This window comes from Heptranchias perlo, chromosome 2 (genome assembly GCF_035084215.1).
Source record: "Heptranchias perlo isolate sHepPer1 chromosome 2, sHepPer1.hap1, whole genome shotgun sequence".
Taxonomy (NCBI): Eukaryota; Metazoa; Chordata; class Chondrichthyes; order Hexanchiformes; family Hexanchidae; genus Heptranchias; species Heptranchias perlo.
Genome location: NC_090326.1, coordinates 13,077,954 through 13,105,082, shown reverse-complemented (window position 1 = coordinate 13,105,082; position 27,129 = coordinate 13,077,954). Strand labels below are relative to the sequence as shown.

At 44.6% G+C, this 27,129-nt stretch overlaps 1 protein-coding gene across 13 annotated transcripts in view; it reads left to right on the top strand.

Moving 5' to 3' along the window:
- fhod3b (formin homology 2 domain containing 3b) overlaps positions 1 to 27,129 on the top strand; it is a 746,243-nt gene that overhangs the window by 633,469 nt on the left and 85,645 nt on the right. For all 13 annotated transcript variants that reach the window (XM_068000433.1, XM_068000425.1, XM_068000417.1 and 10 more), the window contains 2 exons: positions 2,134 to 2,421; positions 6,364 to 7,244. In XM_068000433.1, the coding sequence (XP_067856534.1) occupies positions 2,134 to 2,421; positions 6,364 to 7,244 (1,169 nt within the window). The remainder of the gene's footprint in view (positions 1 to 2,133; positions 2,422 to 6,363; positions 7,245 to 27,129) is intronic.

Genomic DNA, 27,129 nt, shown 5'->3' with positions numbered 1-27,129 from the left:
TGCATGTGTCCCTGTTGCTAGGCGGCAGGAGAGGATAGAATAGATTATTTCATTAACTGCAACTTAAAGACTCAGCTTTACCCCTCTGTGTTTGGAGGTAAATGATTGTGCTTGTATTTTGTGGGTCAGAAACAGCAGGGAGTCTGTACATGGGCTCAATGGAAAGAATTGACCAGATGGAATGGTGGGTAACTTTCATTCCCTCCACCCACCCACCCACCCACTCCCCCCAACCTCCACCGATGACACAATCACCAGTTTGCATTGCCCTGTATTCTGTCTGCTGCATAATAGGAAAAATGATCAAGATGAGACAAACTGTATGGCCAACATTTTTTTCACAAAAGCACAATTTTTTTTAATGGACTACACAAGTTCTGCGCCGTACAGACCAAGAAGATCTCAGGTTTGATCCCTGATCTGTGCAGAGAGATCTCAGTCACAATGTCTATAGAGATGCTGGAGTTGGCCCCAATGCTCCCGAGTTGGGGAGGGCAAAACCAGCCAAGGTTCCTGCCCCTGATGGGAACCCTGCCAGGCGTGCGTATATGTGGATGCTGAGTGAAGACAAGAGCGGGCTTATATGTGATGCCTCCCAAAGTCAAATAGCCTTTCTGTTCACTTGTGAATAATGGCCTCCTGGTCAACATACCAGAGGGTGACTAGCCACTGTGCAACTGTACCCTAGCAAGGTGGCAACATCTTCAGGATAGGATGAGGGGAGAGGATAGATTCGGTGAGATGATTTTTAGTAGGAAGCCCTTATGCTCCTTGAACAGGAGTCCAGCGATGTGCGAGAGGCTAGTTTCTGACAGAATTTAGCAAACGTAAAACAAGTAGGAGGAATAGCCATTTAACCAGTTGTACACAGAAGAGAACAAACGCATCCTGCTGCACAAGTCCAGTCCGCCCTGTAGTATTCAAATTAAAACTAACATATAATATGTCGACCTTCCGCTGCACACGGTAAAAAGATATAGGGCTTGAAAATCCTTAGGCTACAATCTCAGCAGTTAAGGTAGGAGTCTACCAGAATAACCAATCAGGGAGCTGACGGCAGCCCTGTTCCCAGACCTCAGTGTTGTTCCGTAACCACCAGTTAAGAAGAGCTGCATGAATGACTGGTCCTTTGGCTTTTGTCTGCCTGTGGGTGTCTGAGATTGTAAGTCCCCTATATGTGGAATCAGATTTTCATCCTGCTATCTGTGTACAGTGCACGGGAACCCTTGCATCGGTCTTGTGCAGTAGCATTGGGACTTTACACACAATTTATCAGAAGCGCAAAGAAAGGAAAAATTGTTACTTTTCATTTCTGTCCTCTGGTGACCACAGTAACAAAACTGTTTCTGTTGTCCTTGATAAGAACCTTCCCTGGCTAAACTGTGCCAGTTTTTAAAAATTGTATCCATCATATGCAACATCCATCCGGTGTTACTGGTGCTGCAAGTGCAAAAGGTTAAATGACACGAAAGTTTCATTGCACTGTACACAGATAGCAGTAGGAAAATCTGACCCGAGTCCACATACGGTGAATTTACAACCTCGAGCACCCAAAGGGAGAGAAAATCCAAAGGACCAGCCGCTCTTGTACTGGTGGTTATAGAACATCGAATGAGGCCTGGGAGCAGAGCTGCAGCTGGGTCCTAACTCTGAAAAGCACTGGGAAACTCTGGAGTCTAAAAGAGGGAAAACTTATTCACAACAACAGAAAAGTAAGTAACAGAAACTTTGTGTAATCAAAATACAGATCTGTGAACACCAACGTTAGAAATGAGATTTAGGATGCAAAAGTGTGGGTGAGGTCGCAAAAATCCTTTTGAAGAAATGGATCTGTCTACATGTTTGAGTGAGATATATTAAAATAGGTTACCTTTTTAAACAAATGTAGTTCGTCTCACTCCCAATAAGTGAGCCTTGATAGTTCCAAGTTTTTAGTAGGTTAATATTTTGCAGTTAATTATAAAATAGTTTTAAAGAGCTTTGCTGCCTTTTGCAGAGAAAAGCTGAGGAATTTTTTCTCTTGTAACAGTAAAACAGATGCAGCACGCATGCTGAAACAGTACAAAACTAACACTGTGAAGTACTGTGACTTTAACAGTATCTAAGAATCCCTCCTCCTTCTGTTCCTGTTAGTCTCTGCCAGTGAGCCTGAGCCTGAGCCAGAGCCAGAACCTGAATCAGAAGCTGAACAAGAAACAGAGGAGGTCACTGAGGCAGGATCCGCGGAGCTGGGACCAGAGCTGGAGACTGAGCAGGGACCAGATCGAGAACTAGAAGAAAATACAATACTGAGTGAGAAGGAGAGGCAGAATGAAGAAGTGAATGAGAAAGATAACTGCTCAGCATCCAGCATCTCATCAGCCAGCAGCACTTTAGAAAGAGAAGAAAGGGAAGACAAAATAACCAGCGACAATGAAACTGGTAACAGTCATATTTTCTGTTACTCTGTCTTAATACTACACTGTGTTAAACAGCTGAGTAATCCTCAGAGCACCAATTAGTAATTACAGGTTGCTGTGTTGTACTGAAATAGCTGCTTTACTGTGTTTCACCGCATGAAATATACTTCAGCATAATTATATATTAGCTTTCATTGGATCAGTTTAATAAATGTGAATTACATGCAAGGTTTCTGTTCAGAGCAAACATTTTCTGAAGGAGCCATGTCACAATATTAAGATATTTCTTTGCTTGGAACTGTTAATCTCTGTGATGATCTTTTTCCCTATTATAATATTCATTACTCATGTGAATTGTGCTCATTATGACAAATGAACAGGGTAAGTGGCTTAAATAACTACTCTGGATGACTTTTAATCCAGATTAAAACATGCACACGTATCGAAGTACTGTACTTCAGTGCCATAATGACTGGGGACATGGGAGCATGGAGAGGCATGGGTTGAAAGGGTACAATTCCCAATCTCAGTTATGCCACTGGGGCAACAAGCAAAGTACGGACTCACACTGCAGGGATGGGGAGGAAAGCAGCAAGACAGTGGTCACTGCATGCTTCCTAGCAAGTGGCATGGCTAACACGCCCCTATCCACATTCTCCACTGACAGGTGTAGCCCAGCAAATGTGTGGGGGGAGAATAGAGGATTTCATGACCTTAAAAGCCTGAATATTTAAACTTTAACATTTTCCTTTATTGTCATGGGAGGACTTTGTTTGATTCCCTGGGTTGGTCCAATAAAAGGTTTAGACTATTTTGGCTATTCCAGTGATTGTTCATGAAATAATGACCTGAACCCTCACTGATGTCTTGGCTATGAAGCAGACTTACAATGCAACGAGTGTTCGAATGGCTCCTCTAAATCCACACAGCTATAACGTCAACGCTCAAGGATAGTTTTGTGCAATCTGATTTGCTGTGATAGTCACTATTCACTGATAAAAATCCTCTTAAAGAAACTTGATTTGAAGTTCAATGCGGTGCTACTTGCATCCTTAAAGAGACAATACCCAAAGATCTCGAATAATAGTATCAATGTAAGAATGCAAAAGTTCTGATCAATGACCCAACTCCAAACAATAATAATTAAAATTAGACCTTTTATTAAAAGTGGCACTGTCTTCACATAAAAGTGTTTTGCAAACCTATTTTGCCAGGGGAGAGAGAAGCCATGACATCATGTGTAAGTGGGACAGTGATCTATTTAGACATAATTAACTTTAACACACTATAGGGCCGATTGCCTGCCCCATGTCGTGAGGGAATGCCCTCAAGACATGGGCACGATGGTAAGACTAAAAGGGAGAGGGGAGGAGATCAAATTCTGTGGCTATAAAATGGGAAATCCAATTGGATTACCATTATTAGTTTTACCCATTTTGTTAATTCAATTTTTTTGTTCCTTTTTAAAAAAAGCACTCCCTTCATAAAATGGCAAACCTTTCATAATCCCCATATAAACGAGACAAGGATACAATTTCTTCCTCGCCGTCCCCCCAACCCCCCCTCCCCCCCCACCCATTCAAAGTGCCTATAACATGGCTTGAGGCAAACCGCAGCACAGGCCTTTTATGTTGATAGTGGGGGTGGGGGCGGGGGTAGGCCTTTTCCAGCTTTAGATGCATGCTCAACTGTCCATTTGAATGAGACAGGATGGGCCATTCCTGGCCACAGACCTCATTGTCCTACTGCAACTCTGGGGTGTCCAGTAAAATGTGTCACACCTGCCTGCCCCTGAAGTCCTGTTGACCAGATGTCTTGGGGACAGGCCAAGGATGTTGACAAGTAATCTCCAGCGGCCAGAAGGCCTCCATCTCGGAGTCCAGAGGCACAGCAGCAGGTCTAAGAGGTCTGCAGCTGTGCTTCAATTTCCTACCCAGGGGGCAGGCCTGTGCTGCGGTTTGCCTCAAGCCATGTTATAGGCCCGGGACTGGAAATTGTGGTGTACTGGGCCTAGTCAGGTGCAGTGCACTTTGAATGGGGCGGGGGGGCTGGGGTGGGGGGGAGGGGGAGGAAGAAATTGTATCCTTGTCTCGTTTATATGGGGATTATGAAAGGTTTGCCATTTTATGAAGGGAGTGTTTTTTTTTAAAAGGAACAAAAAAATTGAATTAACAAAGTGGGTAAAACTAATAATGGTAATCCAATTGGATTTCCCTTTTTATAGCCACAGAATTTGATCCCCAGTGTTGATTCAGTACATGGATAGTTGATTCTCGTTAGCTGCAATCTTACTAGATAAGCTGATATGTTTCATGCCACTTGTACTGGCACCATGGGATCTGACCTTGTTTATTTCTCTAGAAAATGAAGCAGTCTTTCACACACAGTTTGTGGGCTATCATTGGACGTTAACTGTAGTTTGTGTGTACATTTTATTCTGCCTGTATACTTTAGGCCTCCCTCTGTACCTCATGTCATTTCCCACTGAAAGGGTGGCAGAGAACCTGTAGGGTGCGTGAGAACATCCTGGTTTTCCCTCCTCCTCTCCCCATGGGAGGGAATATCTCAGTCCATCCCTTTCCCTGCTATGTGGTTTGGTACGCTGCAATATCAGTAACACCACATCACATACAGTGGCACATTCAGTACAATCCAGCAGTAAAACCAGCAACCTGTGTGGATCAAAAGAACCTTATTGAACAGCCACAGCCCGGAATCCATTCCATTAAGGACAGTTCTCGAGAAGCAGAGCTGAAGGGAGAGGGGCCAGTCAAAGCTTGCTGACAGCTGATGGAAGAAGCATCTGCCACCAGTTTTAGTGGCTGAAAAGTGAGCATGTGCTTCTCTCCTGAAATTAAATTGGGGTATACCCTTGCCAATAGCAAGCCTTACTTTTCTACTTAAGATGTATAGCCTAGATTTCCCACATCAGCTCCCCTGTAGCCTGTCTGATGGCTAATTCAGTGTCCATTTGTTCCAAGTTGTATGTAGTCTAGTTCTGTGGAGTCCTGTCTACTAGGAACAGGGTTGAAGTTGCCCAGGACCATTACAGCACAGAAGTGGAGATTTCCATTCTGTCAGTCTGGAATGGATTCCAACCAAGGTCCCATAATGATGGGATAGTGTTTAGCCCATGGTACCACCTACATAAAATATTTGATGAATCCACTGATTTCTTTCTTACTAATAGTGGAGGTCAATATGTTTTCCACATTGTTGTGTCTTCAGTGTGCTGGACGTCCTCTAAAAGAGCCTGGAGACATTTTGATATGATGAACCACTGTGTAAATGCAAGCATTTTTATTTATGTAAAGAAGAGCATGTGATTTTAATGTTCTTGTGATGCAATGTTTTCCATACTCGTGCACAAAACCCAGAGTGTCTTCCTCTGCCATTCAGCAGCATAGAAACTTAAAGCAGGCTCACATACATTTTATTTGCAACAGCATGAAGCCACATTGACTTTAAAGGAGCTAAAATCCAAATCAGAAATCATTTGCCACCCAGGTTACAGACTGTGTGGAAAGCTTTTTTTAAAAAAAACTTATGCTAGTTCTGTTCTCTTTAATATATATAAAATAATCTTGATCTGTCTCCAAAACCACCTTTTGGAATGAAGATTTTGAACAGCTGGGCTGTCTCACCATGTGTTTGTTACTGCACTGCATGTAACTTATCATTTTGTTTTAAAAAAAATTGATTTATAATGTTGCTTAAGAAAATGGATTGCACTCCTGGAAAATGGTAAGGATAAGCATTACAAAGATCCCTTCAGTTAAGAAGTCAGACCATATTTATTTAACATTCAGCTCCATCAAATTAAAGTCAGTGTGTTAACTTCATATTAAGAAAAGTCAGCAGCTGGGCCTCCAGTTCTGCCTGATGGAAAAACCACTGCCACGACCAGCCTTCAGTACATCCTATTGCTGTATTCTAACTCTTGGTGTCTCTTTTCGGGCAACAGGTAAATGGACGCAAAGCATTAAGGAGGTCGGTGTAAATGATCAGTGCAGCAACATTCTCAATAACAAACGGTTCATGCTGGATATGTTGTATGCTCAGAACAAAAAGGCAGAAGATGATGGAGAAACAGAGCTTGAGAAAAAAGAGGAGGAAAAACAAGAGTCCCTCGCGAGCCTGGCCAGCCGAATTTGCATTCTGCAGGCCAGCAAGCAGGCCTGTGAGGACAATGTGAAGAAAATGGAGATTGACCATTTAGAGAACCACGGCAGTGTGAAAGCTTTTACTGACAAGTTTAACAGTGGGGAGCTGAACAAAGGACCTGCATTATCTGATTCGGAAATGACTGCTAAGGCTGTGGATAAAGTGACTGCACAACCCAAAAAAGAATCGGATTATATTTGGGATCAACTAATGGCTAATCCGAGGGAACTAAAAATCAAAGATATCGACTTCACAGATTTGGAAGAGGAGGACGATATCGATGTGTTGGACATGGAAAACTTACTTAGTTCTGGAGACTCAATACTTCCTCCACCACCTCCCCCACCTTCTTTTATGGGCTTGCCTCCCCCTCCCCCTCCCCCTGTACCGCATTGCCCACCTCCTCCTCCAATACCTGGTGTGTCAGTGCCCCCACCTCCACCTTCTGGCCTTCATCAAGCCATGGGGTCACCCCATCTGTCCAGGGGTGAGCCAACGTTCATCAAGAAAAAGAAAACCATCAGACTCTTTTGGAATGAAGTCCGACCGATTGATTGGCAGTACAAAAATCACAAGCGATGCAAAGAGCCCCTGTGGACCCGGCTGGAGCCTGTAAAAGTGGACATATCCAAGCTGGAGCATCTCTTTGAATCAAAATCAAAAGAATTGCCAGTCACTAAGGTAACATAAGCACTAATAAGACTCACTTGAGGAGGGTTCAGGAGATATAAAAAAGGAAAAAGACGTTAACAAACCTGCAGAATGGGTGTGTAATTGGCAAATGAATTTCAATATAGACAAGTGTGAGTTGATGCATAAATGTGAGGAGTCCACCGACTGCTTAGATAATAAGAGTCTAGAGGCGCAAAAGGATCTAGAGGTACAGATTCACAAATCACTAAAAATAGCAATGCAGGTTTACAAAGCCATAAAAAATGCAAACAAAGTACTGGGGTTCATTGCTAGAGTGATAGAATTCAAATGCAGCGAAGTTATGTTAAAATTATATAGAACCTTAGATCACACTTAGAATACTGTGCACAGTTCTGATCTCCATATTACAGAAAGGATATAGAAGCACTGGAAAAAGTGCAAAAAAGATTTACAAGGATGATATTAGAACTGAGAGGGTACAACTATCAGGAAAGACTGAACAGGCTGGGGCTTTTTTCTCCAGAAAAGAGAAGACTGAGAGGTAACTTGACAGAGGTCTTTAAAATTATGAAGGGGTTGAATAGGGTAGACGTAGAGAGAATGTTTCCATTTGTGGCGGAGTCCAAAACTTGGGGTCATAAATATAAAATAGTCACTAATAAATCCAACAGAGAATTCAATAAGAAACTTCTTTACCCAGAGAGTGATGGAAATGTGGAACTCGCTAGCACAAGGAGTGATTGAGGCGAATAGCATAGATGCATTTAAGGGAAAGCTAGATAAGTACATGAGGGAGAAAGGAATAGAAGGATATGGTGAGATGAAGTAAGGTCGGAGGAGGCACATGTGGAGCATAAACACTGGCATAGACCAGTTGGGCCTGTTTCTGTGCTGTGTAATTCTATGTAAAAAGAAAGTTGGATGTAAGTATTTGAAAACATCCACCATTTCAGTTGAAGAGCTTTCACAATCTGCTGCTCATCCACAAATTACCAGATTTATTGAAATCAATTTCATCGTTTTCCATGGTGGAACTCGAACCTTTGGGTTGCTAGTCATGGACAGTAACCACTACACTAAGGTACTGTAATAGTACTAGTTTAATGCACATCAAAGCTGCTGCTAGACTGTATCACAACCTAACATATTCAGCAAAATATCTCAAGCGCACCAACCTGATAGTTCTACACCCCACACCGTCCAGCTGAGTGAGCGAGTTCAGCAAGCATCAAGTGCTAACAATTTTATGCTCCCAATTTAAGTCCAGCAGGAACTAGGTTAAGAAGCTGTCCAAATGATTTTAAAGTAGATCATGAAAGGCATTGCCTAGCAGAGATTCGTCCCACCTCCTTAGACTGGATTTAAATCCGGAAACCAACGGTGAACAGGAACTTTTCCAATTCACTACCAGTCAGTCACCAGGCGAGTCTTAATTTTGTCAAAGAAATATTGTAAGAGAGCAAGAATGTGGGTACTTTCTCATATCTTTAAATCTTACTTTATAAAATGCATTGTAAGGCTATTACAGTGTGTAGGTATCGTGTTACATTCAGGAGATACCTGTGCAGGGAATGAATGCTGCAGTGATTCATTGCTGAATGTCAATGTAATTTTATACAGGAACATATTATGATAAACCTTTATAAAACATTGGTTAGGCCTCCGCTAGAGTATTGCACCCAATCCTGGGCACCACACTTTAGGAAGGATGTCAAGGCCTTGGTCAGGGTGCAGAGGGGATTTATTAGAATGGTACCAGGGATGCAGGACTTCAGTTATATGGAGAGACTAGAGAAGCTGGGATTGATCGCCTTAGAACAGAGAAGGTTAATAGAGGTGTTCAAAATTATGATCGGTTTTGATAGAGCAGATACGGAGAAACTGTTTCCACCAACAGGAGGGTCGGTAACCAGAGGACACAGCTTTAAAGTAATTGTCAAAGGAACCAGAGGGGAGATGAGGAGAAATGATTTGATTCAGTGAATTGTTACGATCTGGAATGCCTGAAAGGGTGATGGAAACAGATTCAAAAATAACTTTCAAAAGGAAACTGGATATGTACTTGGCTAGAAAAAAATGGAAAAATTGCACGGTTGCAATAGAGGTTGGTCTTCTGAGATTGGGGTTAAGACACATGTTTGGGCAAAGTAGAGTGGGTATTAATCTGCACATAACCCATGCTGTATCTGTTCGAGGAATACTTAATACCAACTGGATGTAAAAGTAGAGTAATGCTCTATTCTGTGGCATTGGTAGAGCTCTCCCTTTGACAAGCGCAGTAACCATTGAAAATAATTCTGATTTTGATACATTCTGACACTTCAAAACCTAACTGGCTAACAACTCCTTCATGTATTACATTTATCCTTCAGGCTGTCGCAGTGGGAACATAACTTTGCTGTTGTGATAAGTTTAACGTATAGTGGAAATTTTAGCCAAATTAATCTTAATGGAGTCAGGATGGCAACTAATCCAGTAGTTGGCCTTCTAAAGCCTTTCAACTTGCCTTAACCTCTGATAGACCTTCAATACAAAAGGCATGGTTTGGGTCTCTCGAATAGTGATCCCTTCTAAATAAACCTTTTCGTGATGCCACCTCATGTTTAAATATCCATAAAAGCAGAATATCTTTATAATTACACTAGTTTTAGAAATACCAGACGAGATCATGACATTTACACCTTGGATTTTCGAAAGCCTTTTCAACAAGTACCATTATCTGCATTAAAACTTTCAAAATTATTATGTATTATCAATCTATGGCAGTGTCCCATCTCTTTTATCTCATTCCTTTTGCATGAATCCCAAAAAGAATTTTATGTGGGGAGAGCGATCTCTATAAGGCTATTCATGATTTGATATATTCGCTACAGTACCAATATAAAGATGTTACAGTTCGATTGTTAATATTGTTACACAGGACAGGGAATTAATCTGTTCAGTGCTCAAATTCCTTTGTAAAAAAATTCTGACTTTACAGTAGAGAATGATATAGTGAGATCAGAAAACTGCCAAATCCAAAGTATTGCTCATTGAAGTTGATGTTTTGTAATTTTGCTGCTTTTTATATTTTGATGCAGAACAGCTCCCACATTTCTACAAGGTTAGAAGTTGAAGAATTCCTCACTTTTTTTTCCTTTCTTCCCATTTGCATGTATCTATGCTTGCTGTGCATTTATACTGCATTATTTTCAGGCTATCTGCCTTCTGAGGGCTACCCATTCAGCAATGTTCAAAACTTTAACAGTCAGTTACAATATTTTCAGTAACATTGGCCACAATATTCACAGGGAGGCAGGGAGGGTGCGGGTGAGGCCGAAGAACCCGGTAAGACCGGGGACACGGTCGTCCTGCCGAGCTTAACGGCAGGACTCATTAACATTTTTTAGCTCCGTTTCCTGCCCGGCAACTGACCAAATGGACAGCCTGGCTGGTGGGCAGGAGGGAACATTCGCGGCAGGAGGCCACAGTCAGGGACCCTTGGAAACGGTCCCCGGCAATCGGGAAGGGCGAGAGAGGTCAGCGATCGGGAGGGCTAGGGGGAGGTTGGCAATCGGGAGGGTTGGGTGTGGGGTGGGGGGGGCAGTAGAGGCTGGAGATCGGGGCTGGGTGAAGCTAAAGGCTTCTTGAGGGGGCTGGGGGAACACTCCTGCTCCTCCTGGCCCCCAAGACACTTACATCGTGGAGCCGGGAGCTCCCACTTCCCTTTCACTGCCGAGTATTCCGACCCCTGGGAAACTGGCGCAGCAACAGTTAATTTTAAATCAGGCTCTCAATTGCGATTGGGAGCGTGATGTGAATACGTTATTTAAGTGCCCCACCCCTCCACGTCGGTACACTCGAATGCCCCGATATCCACCGCCATAAAAACAGAATGCGGGGTCGAGTTCCCTGCGTTCAACAATTTAACCACCACCCTGATCCTCTCCTGTCCATCGTGCAGGGATTAATAGCGAGGCCACTGTATCTGAAGAAACCTACTTGACCTCGTCCTCACCAATCTACCTGTCGCAGATGCATCTGTCCATGACAGTATTGGTAGGAATGACCACCGCACAGTCCTCGTGGAGATGAAGTCCCGTCTTCGCACTGAGGACACCATCCAACCTGTTGTGTGGCAATACCACCGTGCTAAATGGGATAGATTCAGAACAGATCTAGCAGCTCAAAACTGGGCATCCATGAGGTGCTGTGGGCCGATCAGCTGTAGCAGAATTGTATTCCAGCACAATCTGTAACCTCATGGCCTGGCATATTCCTCACTCTACCATTACCAACAAGCCAGGGGATCAAACCTGGTTCAAAGAGGAGTGTAGAAGAGCATGCCAGGAGTAGCACCAGGCCTACCTAAAAATGAGATGCTAACCTGGTGAAGCTACAACTCAGGACTACATGCATGCTAAAGAGTGGAAGCAACATGCTATGGACAGAGCTAAGCGATTCCACAACCAACGGATCAGATCAAAGCTCTGCAGTCCTGCCACATCCAGCCGTGAATGGTGGTGGACAATTAAACAACTAACGGGAGGAGGAGGCTATGTAAACATCCCCATCCTCAATGATGGCGGAGTCCAGTACGTGAGTGCAAAAGACAAGGTTGAAGTGTTTGCAACCGTCTTCAGCCAGAAGTGCCAAGTGGATGATCCATCTCGGCCTCCTCCCGATATCCCCACCATCACAGAAGCCAGTCTTCAGCCAATTTGATTCACTCCACGTGATATCAAGAAACGGCTGAGTGCACTGGATACTGCAAAGGCTATGGGCCCCGACAGCATCCCGGCTGTAGTGCTGAAGGCTTGTGCTCCAGAACTAGCCGGGCCTCGAGCCAAACTGTTCTGTACAGCTACAACACTGGCATCTACCCAACAATGTGGAAAATTGCCCAGGTATGTCCTGTCCATAAAAAGCAGGACAAATCCGATCCGGCCAATTACCGCCCCATCAGTCTACTCTCAATCATCAGCAAAGTGATGGAAGGTGTCGACAGTGCTATCAAGCGGCACTTACTCACCAATACCCTGCTCACCGATGCTCAGTTTGGGTTCCGTCAGGACCACTCGGCTCCAGACCTCATTACAACCTTGGTCCAAACATGGACAAAAGAGCTGAATTCCAGAGGTGAGGTGAGAGTGACTGCCCTTGACATCAAGGAAGCATTTGACCGAGTGTGGCACCAAAGAGCCCTAGCAAAATTGAAGTCAATGGGAATCAGGTGTAAAACTCTCCAGTGGCTGGAGTCATACCTAGCACAAAGGAAGATGGTAGTGGTTGTTGGAGTCCAATCGTCTCAGCACCAGGACATTGCTGCAGGAGTTCCTCAGGGCAGTGTCCTAGGCTCAACCATCTTCAGCTGCTTCATCAATGACCTTCCCTCCATCATAAGGTCAGAAATGGGGATGTTCGCTGATGATTGCACAGTGTTCAATTCCATTCGCAACCCCTCAAATAATGAAGCAGTCTGTGCTCACGTGCAGCAAGATCTGGACAACATCCAGGCTTGGGCTCATAAGTGGCAAGTAACATTCGCGCCAGACAAGTGCCAGGCAATGACCATCTCCAACAAGAGAAAGTCTAACCACCTCCCCTTGACATTCAACGGCATTACCATCGCCGAATCCCCCACCATCAATATCCTGGGGGTCACCAGTGACCAGAAACTTAACTAGACCAGCCACATAAATACTGTGGGTGAGAGGCTGGGTATTCTGCGGCGAGTGACTCACCTCCTGACTCCCCAAAGCCTTTCCACCATCTACAAGGCACAAGTCAGGAGTGTGATGGAATACTCTCCACTTGCCTGGATGAGTGCAGCTCCAACAACACTCAAGAAGCTCGACACCATCCAGGACAAAGCAGCCCGCTTGATTAGCACCCCATCCACCACCCTAAACATTCACTCCCTTCACCACCGGCGCACCGTGGCTGCAGTGTGTACCATCCACAGGATGCACTGCAGCAACTCGCCAAGGCTTCTTCGACAGCACCTCCCAAACCCGCGACCTCTACCACCTAAAAGGACAAGGGCAGCAGGCACATGGGAACAACACCACCTGCACGTTCCCCTCCAAGTCACACACCATCCTGACTTGAAAATATATCGCCGTTCCTTCATCGTTGCTGGGTCAAAATCCTGGAACTCCCTTCCTAACAGCACTGTGGGAGAACCTTCACCACACGGACTGCAGCGATTCAAGAAGGCAGCTCACCACCACCTTCTCAAGGGCGATTAGGGATGGGCAATAAATGCTGGCCTCGCCAGCGACGCCCACATGCCATGAACAAATGAAAAAAAGATAGTGCTTCAAAGTTGCACACAGCTAGTGTTGGTACTGCTCGAAATAGTTAACACCAATTCTCACTTCTTTCCTTCTCCCACTGAGATGACCATGCCCTTTAACCCTTTGCTTTTACTCAGATTCCATTTAGTCTTTTTTATAAAACAATTAAGGAATGATTTTTGCAGTGGACTAGGAGTGAATGATCTATTTTTTCTTTATAGGTCTAATTTTGCTTTATAGTTTCCCTGTGTGGGAGATTGTCAAATAACTGGCAAACTAGCAGCTTAGGTCATGGAGGGTGAAAGGCCACACAGTGGAACAGCAGGACTTCATGCCATGATCTACATAATCACCATTGGGCAGGAAACAGTTAACTTTTGCTGTGCCTAGAATGTTGGCAATGAGTGAAGCCTGTATTTTTCAATCATGACCCATTGCAAGCTGCAGTAAATCTGTTCATTGAGTCTCATACATTGTAACACATGCAAGATCTCAGGTTGATGATTTTGCAACAGTATCAGTATGCACCTGACTTTAAAGGAGCATTCCTCGGATGATAGAATAATTTATTTGCATATGGAATAAAGCACACACATCTAAGTGGAAATGGGATGAAATTGCAGTGTCATTAATCGGATTCAAGGCTACAAATTATTTTATTGCAGTTTTGAGGAAAAGGTCTGCTAAATATCTGAAAACCGTATTTTCAGAATTTACAATGCAACTGGTAAGAATATCGGAACAGGAGTCGTACAGTCAGCCCCTCGAGCCTGTTCAGTCATTCAATTAGATCATGACTGATCTGTATCTCAACTCCATTTACCCGTCTTTGCTCTATTTCCCTTGATACCCTTACCCAACAAGAATCTATCAATCTTAGACTTAAAAGTTTCAATTGACCCCCAGTAGCCACAGCCTTTTGGGGGAAGAGAGTTCTCGATTTCCACTTCCCGTTGTGTGAAGAAGTGCGTCCTACGCCCTCTACAGGGCATCTGGGACCTGTGTGAACAGGGCAAGTATCTCCTTAACCAATCAGATTGAAAAATCGTTAATAAGTAGCGCAGTCTGAACCAGGAAGTGTAATTTAGAATAGTGAATTCAATGTCAAATCAGGTACAGAAAGCGAAATAAAGAGAGGGAAAGAAAGACTGGATTAAGAGAGAGAGAATAAAGAGACAAAAAGAAAAAGTAAGAAGAAATGTATTTAATTTTTAAAAAATCTCTCGCAACAATTAAAAACTGAAGGAATGAGACACCACACTTGTAAAAGTTAACATTCAGTGCCAGAGAGGTTGTTTGACAGTAAAACCTATCACGCCGTTAAAAAGATTACTTAGACCAAAAAGGACAGGCCCTAACTTTCTGTGGCGCGTTTAGTCAGTATCTACCGTGCAAGGAACTTGACGCCACTCAATGTATTTGAATAGTGAGTAAGACAGTGCGATACTGGTTTCATGAAGCTGGTGTCGGAATGGCGCATCTCGGACAGCAACTTCCGGATTTTTGCATTTTACTGCGCATCTACCCGCGCCTGAAGTTGCTGTACCATTTACGCATAAATAACGGTGAGCGCTGTTAGCCTCACTACTATTTTGACAAATTCTGGCCCATTGACAACGTTTGTTTAAAACCTTGGTTTAAAAATAACTATTAACGGGAAAGAAGAATGGATCAAAGAATTTGGAGAAGACTGGGGAACAAAGGGAAGTTTCTCCTTCTTTGGAGAGGTGCAGTGGGGAAAGGCACAGAGGCAGATGTGACTGTCAGATGGCAACTTACTAAGATCTGATTTTCAGAATTTTGTCAAGTTTGCTTTGTACAGCTGCAACCAATTTTGTATCAGAAACAGCCTTCAACAATGAGTTGTAAAAACTGCAGTTATAAACATGTCCTTTCACTCCTAACTTTAAAGAGCCTTTTTGTTAAAACAAAAACAAAAAATGAACACCTATAACAAGGCTTTTAAATGCTTTACTCGTAACATGGCGTCAGTTTTTTCTCTTTTAAATTCATTTTTGGTATAATTTCAAATAGTCAGACATCTGCATTGTAATTACAGGCCTCAGAGATTCCTATGTTTTGAGAAAGAGAGTTTATTGCTCTTCAGAAGAGGTACGTCCAGAATCATTGCAGACAATAAAAATGAAGGAACTTCATTATAGGTTTTACCCACAGCACGGGTTGAGTTGTATAAAACCATAAAATGGTTCCACATGAAGTAGAGCAGCAAACACACTTTTTGTGGTAACCGTGAACCATTGTTACACAAATGTGCAATGAACACATCTGATACATCGAAGTACTGGAAGCATTATGAAAGGTGGTTCTAACAAACCTAGCACAGATGGCAAAATTCCTGTGGCTTGTTGTTTATAACTGGGAATGGAAGGGTAGTAAAAGTGAGTTTACTCTGAATTTTTCAATAACTATTTAGTTTTGCTTGTTTTCTCCAAGTGCATTGGTGACTAGCCTTTACAATTTAAAACAAAAAGTTAAAATTCAGGACTAAGCTTCACAGGTCTCAAATTAAATTTTCAAATTTCACCCAACTACAAGATTTCTCCTCATACTCTTGCACTGTAATCTGGCACCAAATGTAGCTCTGGTAGAAAAGCTGTAATCAGTGACTAGAAGCTGTGGAAGAGCACCCAGGGGTGAGTTGCTCGCTCATTTTCCCAACCTTTTGGGATGTGGCAGCCATATCAGCAGCACCCCTACCCTCTCCCCCCAACACACGGAGCAACCCAAATCAGCACCTTACTGTGCGGGAAATCCTTGCTGCAAATTTAAACCCATGTTTATTTCGGTGGTCATTTAACATTACATTTTAATAGAGAAGGAGTATACTAAGCAGACGCTAAATTCCGTGCTCAACAGATGGCTTCTATTGTTGTGACACCAAGCATCTCTTTGTCCAGTTCAGTGGGAATATTTAATCTGATGGTATAATGCAGTTTCATGCATTATAAATATCAGCTTTTGCCAAATTTGAAATGTGTCCCTGGCACATTTTTGAATCCGTGTAACAGAATTACAGCAGCATAGTAGGCAGGAAGGTACATTAGAAATACCCTAACTTTCAAAATAATTTATTTTTAGACACATTTCCCACTAACTTCAGACCATCTCTTGGTGTTTGGTCACTTTGCTCCTCTTTCACCTCCCCATAATAAATAGCGCTGTTTTCACTACATCAGTTGTTTCATTTTCTCCAGTCCAACTTCTTACATGTAGTATTGTCATAATAGTAGACAAACTATTTACTCCAACTGTGATGGTTTGTGTCCTTAGCAGTGTTAAGACTCCTGCTTATTGGTTTTCACAAAAAATTGGATGGAATTGCAGAATGCGACCCCAAATCACCAGTAAAAATCCCAGGTAACAAAGCCTTGTTTGGTCACAGTAATCTAATGGCCCAGGTCATGGTATAATGTTGTATCAAACTATCTGTATCTTAAAATATCTTGCTTGTGGTATTTGCTACACCGCACACTCTGGCTAAATCAACATAAGAGATTGGAACAGAATATTTATGCTGCATTCGCAGTGCAATTAAAGATCTCCAACCAATAGCTGCAGCACTGGTTCCAGCCAGTTTAGTATAGTGTCTCCTGTGCCTCATGGCACATGAGGCAACCCATTTCTTCTACTGCTGTCTGTCCAGAGCAAGATGTTTGATTTCATCGTAAGTTGTCTCCCATGATGGCTGTATCCTTTTCAATCGTCCTGTGATCTATCACTCTTTCTCCTCCATTCCTTCTGTTTCCTCCAGGTGGAATCCAGTCTATAGTGTACCTTGTGTGTCTGTCACAGGGTAGCCTGATGGCATGATCAAGCCACCATAACCATCTCTATCTGATAATTGCATCCTCATTGGTTACATGATCACTCTAATGAAGTCTCCAGATTCTTCTTAAACAAAGCTGGTGGAATGCGTTCATCTTCCTGTTGTGTGCTTCCACCATCTGCCACGTTTTCGAGGGATACAGTAGTGTTGGGGGGACAATAGCATTGTACAATCTCATTTTAATGTGTAGATATATCTTCTTACTCTTCCAGATGTTGGACAAACAAGAAAACGATCCTCTGGCTCTGCCAGTTCTTGCCTTCAATTCTTTAGTGAGCCGACCATTGGTAGACATTATACTTCCAAGGTAGACAAAGCCGACTCTTTTGTTCTCTTCACCAATTGCACATCCACCAGTGTTGACAGCATTCTCTCCTATCTCCATGATCTTGGTCTTCTGCAGACTGATGCAAAGTCCTACTTTGGCAGTTTCTGCTTTTATGCTCAAAGAATCTTTTCATTCTATCCAAGTCGGTATCCAGTATAACCACATCACCTGCAAAATCTCGATCTTGCAGCTCGCCTCTTACCCAAACACCAGTGTCCTCAGCAATAGTCATCGCTTTTCTCATTGCAAAGTCTATGACAATGCAGTAGAGAAGTGGGGTCAGTATGCAGCCTTGCCTTATACCAAAACAATATTAGTCCATTACGTGTCTCCACTCTCTGTCCTGACGCAGCTCACAGATTCATCATACAAAGCTTCTCTCAGATTAACAATCTTTGCTGGAATTCCATAGTGTCTCAGGATCTTCCAGAGAGCTTCTCTGTGGACACTCAAATGCTTTGTAAAATCATTGACGTTAAAAACCATCTTCTGCTGGTATTCTAAGCCTTTCTCAATAAGTCTTCTCAAGGTGGAAATATGATCTGAACATGACCTGCCAGATCGAAATTTAGCCTGTTCTTACCTGAGTACTTTTACATGGAATTACATAGAATGTACAGCACAAAATCAGGCCATTCGGCCCAACTGGTCCATGCCGGTGTTCACATGACCACACGAGCCTCCTCCCTCCCTACTTCATCTAACCCTATCAGCATAGCCTTCTATTCCTTTCTCCATCATGTACTTATCTAGCTTCCCCTTAAATGCATCTATGCTATTCACCTCAACCACTCCATGTGGTAGCAAGTTCCACATTCTCACCACTCTATGGGTAAAGAAGTTTCTCCTGAACTCGCTATTGTATTTATCAGTGACTATCTTATATTTATGACCCCTAGTTTCCAATTCTCTCGGCAGCGGATACATTTGTTCTACCTTGACCCTATCAAACCCCTTCATAATTTTAAAGACCTTATTCGGTCACCTCTCAACCTTCTCTTTTCTAGAGAAAAGAGCCCCAGCCTGTTCAATCTTTGTCAACAACAGATTTCATCCTATTCAAAACATTGTAAAATCACTTTTCCAGGTACAGTTAGGAGTTATCAGTTATTTGCAGTTATCACAAATAAGCTGTAGTGATTTTACAGATGACAACTCTTTAGGACGGTCGCGGTTTCCTACACCACTCTACACAACTTGCACATATAATTCACCATCACTTCCTTTCCAGTTGGTAGCATCTATATTATCATAGTCCTTTGCCACTCTTCAGTTGCTTTATGATCTTAGTTACTTCCTCAAAGGCGATTATTTGTAGTGATTATAGGGAAGTCCACTATTTCTTTGCAGCTCCCATTGTGCTTTAGTAGTTTTGGCTGGTTGAGCACAGCCTGGAAATGCTCCATGTCCTTCCCCTGTGATTAAAATTGTACCATCTCAAGCCTTCACAATGCTTCAGTGGTTTGAGAGCTGTGATGTCAGTTGTTTGGATGCTGGGGAAAGCTTTTTAGAATCCCCTCTCTTATTCACTTCATAGTAGGTACAGCACAGGAGTAGGCCATTCGGCCCATTGTGCCTGTGCCAGCTCTTTGAAAGAGCTATCCAATTAGTCCCAGCCTCTGTCTCTCTTGCTTTGTTTTCCACCCATTCTCTCTTATCTTTTCTCCGGCTGACCATTTAACTTCCTTGTCATTGTCTACATGTTCTTGTTGCAGAATAGCCTTTTTACTGCTGCCTCAATCTTGAATTCTCTTCTTTTTTCCTCTACAACAAGCCTCCATGTATTTAGTTGAAGCCATTTTTCTTTCTTAGATCTTCTTATCCCCATGGCTACTTCCTCACTTGATTCTTTTAAAAAGCTGCAATTGTTCCGCTATGTGCCTTTAACCCTTCAAATCTATTGCCAAGTCGCATTTTTACATGCTCCTTCGGTGCCAGATCTGCCAACTTTCTTGTGTCATACCTACTCTCGGCCTTGTGTGGGGGTATTGCCGCCTTTAGTTTTATTTTGATTGTCCAAATCACAAGATGGTGACCACTTTCTGATTGTACTGTGCATGGGCAGAGCTCCTGTCCCAGCCATTCTAAATTTTAAACATTTAGGTAGCGCTGGCAGCAGTGTTTGCATTGTCAAAACGTTTAAATTAATTGCAGTTTGGTTTATAAAGTGTCCAAGGAGGTTCAAGGAAGCACCACACTTGTTCCAATCAGTGAAACGTTGGCCGAAGGTGTATGAGATTGTCCGCTTGTGGAGTTGGGTTGCGCCCTGACTCTGTATTTATGCTACAGTTTTTGATTTGGAGGGAAGCAGTCTGCTAAAGTGTCGTGTAAACACGCACTAAAGTCCTGTCCTCATTTGTATAAGTGTACAATGAAAGCCACCTGCTCTAAATAAGCACAAACTCAGGCCTTGGCAACATATTTACAGCAATGCGGGAGGCATTTTGTGCAAAGTACATTCATGCCTAAGCAAGTTTTCTACTATTAAAATATACCTCAGGGGCTTTCAGACTGAGATACTTAAATAGGGCTGGAGACATTTACTGTGAACTAGAACCGGTAATAGGCTAGTGCTCTGTGTCATGCAGTCTGATGCTTACTCTACTCATAACTTAATCTTAGCTGGACGGTCAGTCTGACCTGAACAGAGTCAGTTGTTCTCTTATTTTTGTGACAAGTTGTTTGTCTCTCATCTTGTATGGCTGTGACAGATTGGGGGGTGGGGGGGAATGGAAAATTGCTGATAGCAATTTCTTTTACAGGTACTAGCAAGTGGAAAGTTCATGCAGACGATAAACCTGCTCCTGCTGACTTAGAAAATAATGACCACTATTTCTAGATGAGACAATGGCCGTCTTGTCTATCAAGCTGCATTTGTTTAACACAACTAAAAAAATAGAATAGCTGGTTGAGCACCAATGAAATGCAAGGCCTTTTGCAGGACAGATATAACAGCATAAAAATTTCCATTATGAATCTCGTTGCAGGGCTACCCTAATAGCTCAATTGGGAATTCATCGGCCAATGTGAAATGGAGTTGTACAGACAGGGCAGTTCCTCCGTGGTTCAATCCTTAGTCTATGCCGAGTTAACTCAACATAAACGATTTGGACTTGGGAATCAGAAGTATAATTTCAAAATTTGCGAATAACACCAAATTGGGGGGTACAGTCAATACTGAGGAAAATTGCGGTAAAATACAAGAAGACATTAATAACCTTGCAGAATGGGCGTGTAATTGGCAAATGAATTTCAATATAGATAAGTGTGAGATGATACATTTTGGTAGGAAGAATAAGGAGGCCACATACTGCTTGGAAAATAAGAGTCTAAATGGGGTAGAAGCAAAGGGATCGTGGGGTACAGATACACAAATCACTAAAAGTAGCGACGCAAGTTAATAAGGCCATATTTTTTAAAAAGCGAACCAAGCACTGGGGTTCATCTCTAGAGGGATGGAATCGAAAAGCAGAGAAGTTATGTTAAACTTGTATAAAACCTTGGTTAGACCACACTTGGAGTCCTGTGAATAGTTCTGGTCTCCATATTATAAAAAGGATATAGAGGCACTGGAGAAGGTGCAAAAAAGATTCACAAGGATGATACCAGAACTGAGAGGATATATTTAGCAGGAAAGGCTGAACAGGCTGGGGCTCTTTTCTCTAGCCTAATGGAGATCTTTAAAATTATGAAGGGGTGTGATAAAATAGATGTAGAGAACATGTTTCCACTTGTGGAGGAGACCAAATCTAGGGGCAATAAATATAAGATAGTCACCAATAAATCTAACAGGGAATTCAGGAGAAACTTCTTCACCCAGAGAGTGGTAAGAATGTGGAACTCGCTACCACAAGGAGTAGTTGAGGCGACTAGTATAGATGTATTTAAAGGGAAGCTAGATAAAAACATGAGGGAGAAAGCAATAGAAGGATATGCTGATAGGGTTAGACGAAGAGAGGTGGGAGGATGCTCATGTGGAACATAAATGCCAGCATAGACAAGTTGGGCTGAATGGCCTGTTTCTGTGCTGTAGATTCTATGTAACTCTAGATAATTATGGGGCCGAACTTCGGGTGACGGAGCGGAGGCGGGGGGGGGCTCCGAAAATCGCTAAAATGCCGAGCGGGTTCGGAGCCCAGCTCCAACCCGCTGACCTCCGGGTTCCCCAGTGACGCGTCTGGGTGCGCGCGTCTCCCGAGTGCGGGACTCCCACCGGCAATTAAAGCCGGCAGGATGATAATTTACATAGATTGTCTGATAGTTGAGGTACTTGAACTACTTGATTGACTAGACATTTTGGCAGAGGTGTGATTTTGAAGGATCCTCAGCGTGTTTCCCGGGCTGTGGGAAACACTCCCTGTTGGAGCAGATGTGTTTCAGCCAGCAGCCAGTGGGAGATGCAAAGGATTATTTGACAGGTGGGGAGAAAACCTCATTTATTGCAGCAGGGCACTCTGTCACTTCAGACAAAGTTTTGGCTGCAACACCTTTGTGTTTCCACTCAAAATTCTTACTTTCCACCCAAAACTCTGCTGTGCAAACATATTTAACTACTTGGCGGACCCCCTCAAACTCACACCGTCAGAATGGGGGACGCCATGGCTGCATTCATCACTTCATCCGAGGACGAGCAACATCACCAGCCTCGCCAGGCACGGTGTCCTCCTCCGCCACGTGGAGCTCCACAACACAGTGCTGCGCCACAGGCAGCTGCACAAGAGCACGGAGAGCAACAACAGAGAGAGCGCTGTCACAGGAGGCACTACCCTCGCAACAGGATCTACAGACCGAGGCTTAGCTTCCTGGACCTTTCTGAGGAGCAGTGCATATGGAGACACAGAGTCAGTCACTAGGTAGTCGCAGACATCTGCAGCCTCCTTCATGCCAAGTTGCTCCCGGCTGGGCCGAGCAGCATCTCCTTACCTGTCGCTGTCAAAGTCAGCACTGCCCTCAACTCCTTCGCCTCCAGATCATTCCAGGGTGTCACCGGGGACATCACCGGGGTGTCTCAGTCGTCTGCACACAAGTGCATAAGGCAGGTCACCAACGGCTTGTTTCGCAAGGCCTTGCACTATGTCAACTTCCCCATGGATAACCTCAGCCAGACGGAGAGGGCAGTGGGATTCCACGCTGTGGCTGGCTTCCCACGGGTGCAGGGTGTAATCGATTGCACCCATATAGTGATACGAGCACCTCCACACGAGCCAGGACTGTTCATTCAACAGGAAGGGCTATCACTCCAACACTCAGCTCATCTGTGACCACCGCAAGAGATTCCTTTATGTGTGCGCCAGATACCCTGGCAGCTGCCACGATTCCTTCATCCTCCGGGAGTCCAACATCTTCCCCTTCCACACACCGAACATCCGTAAGGGCTGGCTCCTCGGGGACAAGGGATACCCCCTGCACACGTGGCTTATGACACCTCTGAGGAACAGTGTCGATATAACGACAGCCACATCGCTACCAAGTCTACAATTGAGCATGCTCTAGGGCTGCTCAAGATGCGCTTCAGGTGCCTCGATCGTTCTGGGGGAGCGCTTCAATACGCACCAGACAGTGTGGGACGCATTATAGTCGTGTGTTGTGCCCTGCACAACATGGCACAACAGAGAGGGATGCCGCTGGAGGAGGCCCCGTCCACATCTGCCACCCACATTGAGGAGGAGGAGGATGAGGAGGGTGAACCCATGGGCAGAACAGCGACTCACCTGGCTGCTCGAGAGGCCAGGGAGCCACTGATATGTGAACGGTTCTCCTGACATCAGACAGTATGAAGAATTCAGTCCTCAGACCACCTGGACAGAGCAGCGGCCACACCAGCCCCCTCCCCCGCCCCGCACAAAACAGTCCTGCAACTACACATACGCCCACTGTAGAGTGACCCAATGGGTGGCATCAAGTGTCGGCGTTCATGGTGAACCTCATGAAAGGGCCTTATTACACAAGCCAGTCAGCATGGCCAAGACGTCGCAGTAGTGGTGACAATAATAATATTTAATGTGAGTATAACAAAAAGCAAATATAAATTAAAAAATGACCAACCATCAAACACCCGAGTGCATCCCCTTCGTGCTGACAAAACCATCGCCTTTCGCTTCCGACTACTTCTACGTGGTGCATCGCCTGTGGCTGCAGCAGAGGTAGTGGCAGGTTGCTCATGTTCATGTCCTGACCGATTAGATGCTTTGGGCCTATGCCCTCTGGGTTTTGGTGCCCGTGAGGGCCCCTCTAAAGACTGCTCCACCTGCACCTGTGCAGGGGCAGACTCGGCCACCTGGAGAGGAGGCAGCATTGTGGGTACTGGTTGAGAGGGGGGCAACGGGTGAGACGTGGGGGCGCTTTGAGTGGTGTCCCCACTTCCATGTCCCCTTTCGCCATCCTCCTTCCCCAGGGCCTGGCCCACACCACTCCTACCACTCTGCTGGACGACAGTTTGGAGAACGTATGAAGCCTTGTAAGGCCAATGCGAGTGTATCTGCCTGCCTGTTTAAGGTGGCAGAATGTTGTTCACCCTGAGTCCGAAGGGCCCTGTCAGGGCCTGAGTGTACTCATTTGTGAGCCATACTTGAAGCTCCAAGGAGGTTAGCCTTCCTTCCTTCACAGACATTCCTGCACTTACCCGCAACACTATCTCAGAGATGCCCTCACGTTCCTGTCACAGTATCTCAGAGATTCCCTCCCATACCTGTGCCACCATTCCACTCATGCAGGAGTTGGACTCCTCCATCCTTTGCGCGATTGTGGAGAGTGCGCGTGGCACCTGTTCCAGCACCTCGCAAATGTGCTGCTGTCCCTCGATCATTCTCCTTTTAAAGGATGGCCCCCACGGTTCAGCATTTGTGTCCAGCTGAGCAGAGCCTGGAGAGGAGTGCGCCCACCAACGCAGACTCTCCGCAGCTACCCCTGCCACCAGTGTCTGCTCGTACTCACGTCTGTGGTAACTCACCATATGCGACCCCAACTAACTGCAGACTGGAACCCACCGAGGTGTGTGTATCTGCGCTGGTGGATGGCTCGCTCAGATGTGACGGTGCTCCCTCAGAGGCTGGCAGGTCCTCTGAGGAATCGCCCTCTGCCGTCACAGCGGTTGCTGAAGCCCCTGTGAGAGAACAGAAGGCAATATGAAGCAGGATGACAGATGTGTCATGTTGTGATGAGCATACTGAGGTGCTGATGGCAAGGCATGTTAACATCAATTGATATTGTGTGTGCTGAATGTTAAAGTTCTGTCACCAGACGTTTGTGGGGTGCCAGTCTCAGCGTCCCCGACAGACAGGCACTCGAGGGTGCGGCTCAGCTCCAGCGCTTCCTGCTCTGCATCTGTGAGGACGACGATCTGTTGCAGTACCCCTCCGGGCCTCGCCCTCTCCCGTGCATTCTGGACTCTCTTCTCCTATAAGGGGAGAAAGTACAGATGCGTGAGTGAGTGATGGATTGACTTAGGTGCAGCTGACTGTGAAAGAGATGCATCAGAGGGTGAGTATGAGACAGAGCCATGACATTGTAGGAGGATTGGGATGAGTGGTAGTGGTGGGGTGAGTTATGGGGAGGTGAGGAAGTGCAGGTAAGTTGAGGATGAGCTTTGAGTGGGTGTGAGGAATGATGTGATAGAGTAGTGTTGGCAGTGCAGAATGAGTTAGGGGGTGGGGCTGGTGATGTGGAAGACGGTGTGTGGGAGAATGAGTAAGTGTACTCACTTTGGCTGACCTAGTTAGGTCATTGAAGCGCTTCCTGCACTGGATCCAGGTGCGGGAGATGTTGCTGCTGCTGGTGACCTCCTCTGCCGCCTCGAGCCAGGCCTTCTTGGAGGCAGAGGCAGGCCACTTCCTCCCATCAGCCGGGCAGAAGACATCCCTCCTCCTCCTCACCCCATCCAGTAGCACCTGGAGTGAGGCAACAGTAAATCTAGGGGCAGCCTTTCCCCTGTGCTGCTCCATTGTGCTGTGTGGGTGAAGCTCCAGGAGCAGCCATTGGAGAACTGCCCCTTTAAATAGAGCTCCTCCAGCTGACAGCCTGTGATGCGGGTACGCAGTCCGCCCGCTGCGCAGCTTTCGAACAGCAAACCCAGAAGCCACGTTAAGTGGCTCCAATTGACCCGCGATCGCGTGGGGAATGGACAGATTTTATTGAACGGGTTACCCATGCATCCAATCGCCCCCACCGCTGCCATCCCGCCTCCCCACTAATATCGGGGCCTATGTAACTGATCATAACGGGAGCAGGATTAGGGATACAGCAAATGTCCTCAGTACCCTAGACTATAGGGAGCTGAAAATTCGGTTTGAGTTACTGACTACTGCTGGGAAGTGTACATTTGCGGACTATGGACGATGTCAGGATCGAGAGCTACTGTGAAATTGCTCATAGTTAAATAACCTGCTGACATACGCTGTCTATGCTCACACATGAAGAATGCTCACTTTGCAAGGTATTGGAAAGTAAGTGGCACTGTGGAACATGTACCCCAGCATGATTCAGCACCTTCAGTTAGGGAGGGGACGCAGTGGTGATGCAGGAGTCTGTGATCAACCAGATTGTTAAATGGAATTACATAGAAATACATAGAATGTACAGCACAGAAACGGCCATTCAGCTTAGCAGATCGATGCCAGTGTTTATGCTCCATACGAGCTTCCTCCCACTATTCTTCGTTTAACCCCATCACGTACCCTTCTATTCCTTTCTCCCTCATGTGTTTATCTAGCTTCCCATTAAATGCATCTACTCTAGTCGCGTCAACTACTCCTTGTGGTAGTGAGTCCCGCATTCTAACCACACTCTGGGTAAAGAAGTTTCTCCTGAGTTCCCTATTGGATTTATTAGTTATGATGTGGAGATGCCGGTGATGGACTGGGGTGGACAAATGTAAGGAGTCTTACAACACCAGGTTATAGTCCAACAGCTTTATTTGAAATCACAAGCTTTCGGAGCTTTCTTCCTTCGTCAGGTGACCTGATGAAGGAGGAAAGCTCCGAAAGCTTGTGATTTCAAATAAAGCTGTTGGACTATAACCTGGTGTTGTAAGACTCCTTGGATTTATTAGTAACTATCTTATATTTATGGCCCCTAATTCTGGCCTCCCACACAAGTGGAAACATCTTCCTTACGTCTACCCTATCAAACCCTTTCATAATCTCAAAGACCGCAATCAGATCACCTATCAGTCTTGTCTTTTCTAATGAAAAGAGCCCCAGCCTTTTCAATCTTTGTCAACAGCAGTTTTCATCCTATTCAAAACAATGTTGCAAAACACTTTTCCAGGTATAGATAGGAGTTATCAGTTATCTGCAGTTATCACAAATAGGTTATCTATATCCTTTTTATAATATGGAGACCAGAACTGTTCACAGTGCTTCAAGTGTGGTCTAACCTAGGTTCTATACAAGTTTAACCTATCTTCTCTGCTTTTCAATTCTATCCCTCTAGAAATGAAACCCAGTGCTTTGTTAGCTTTTT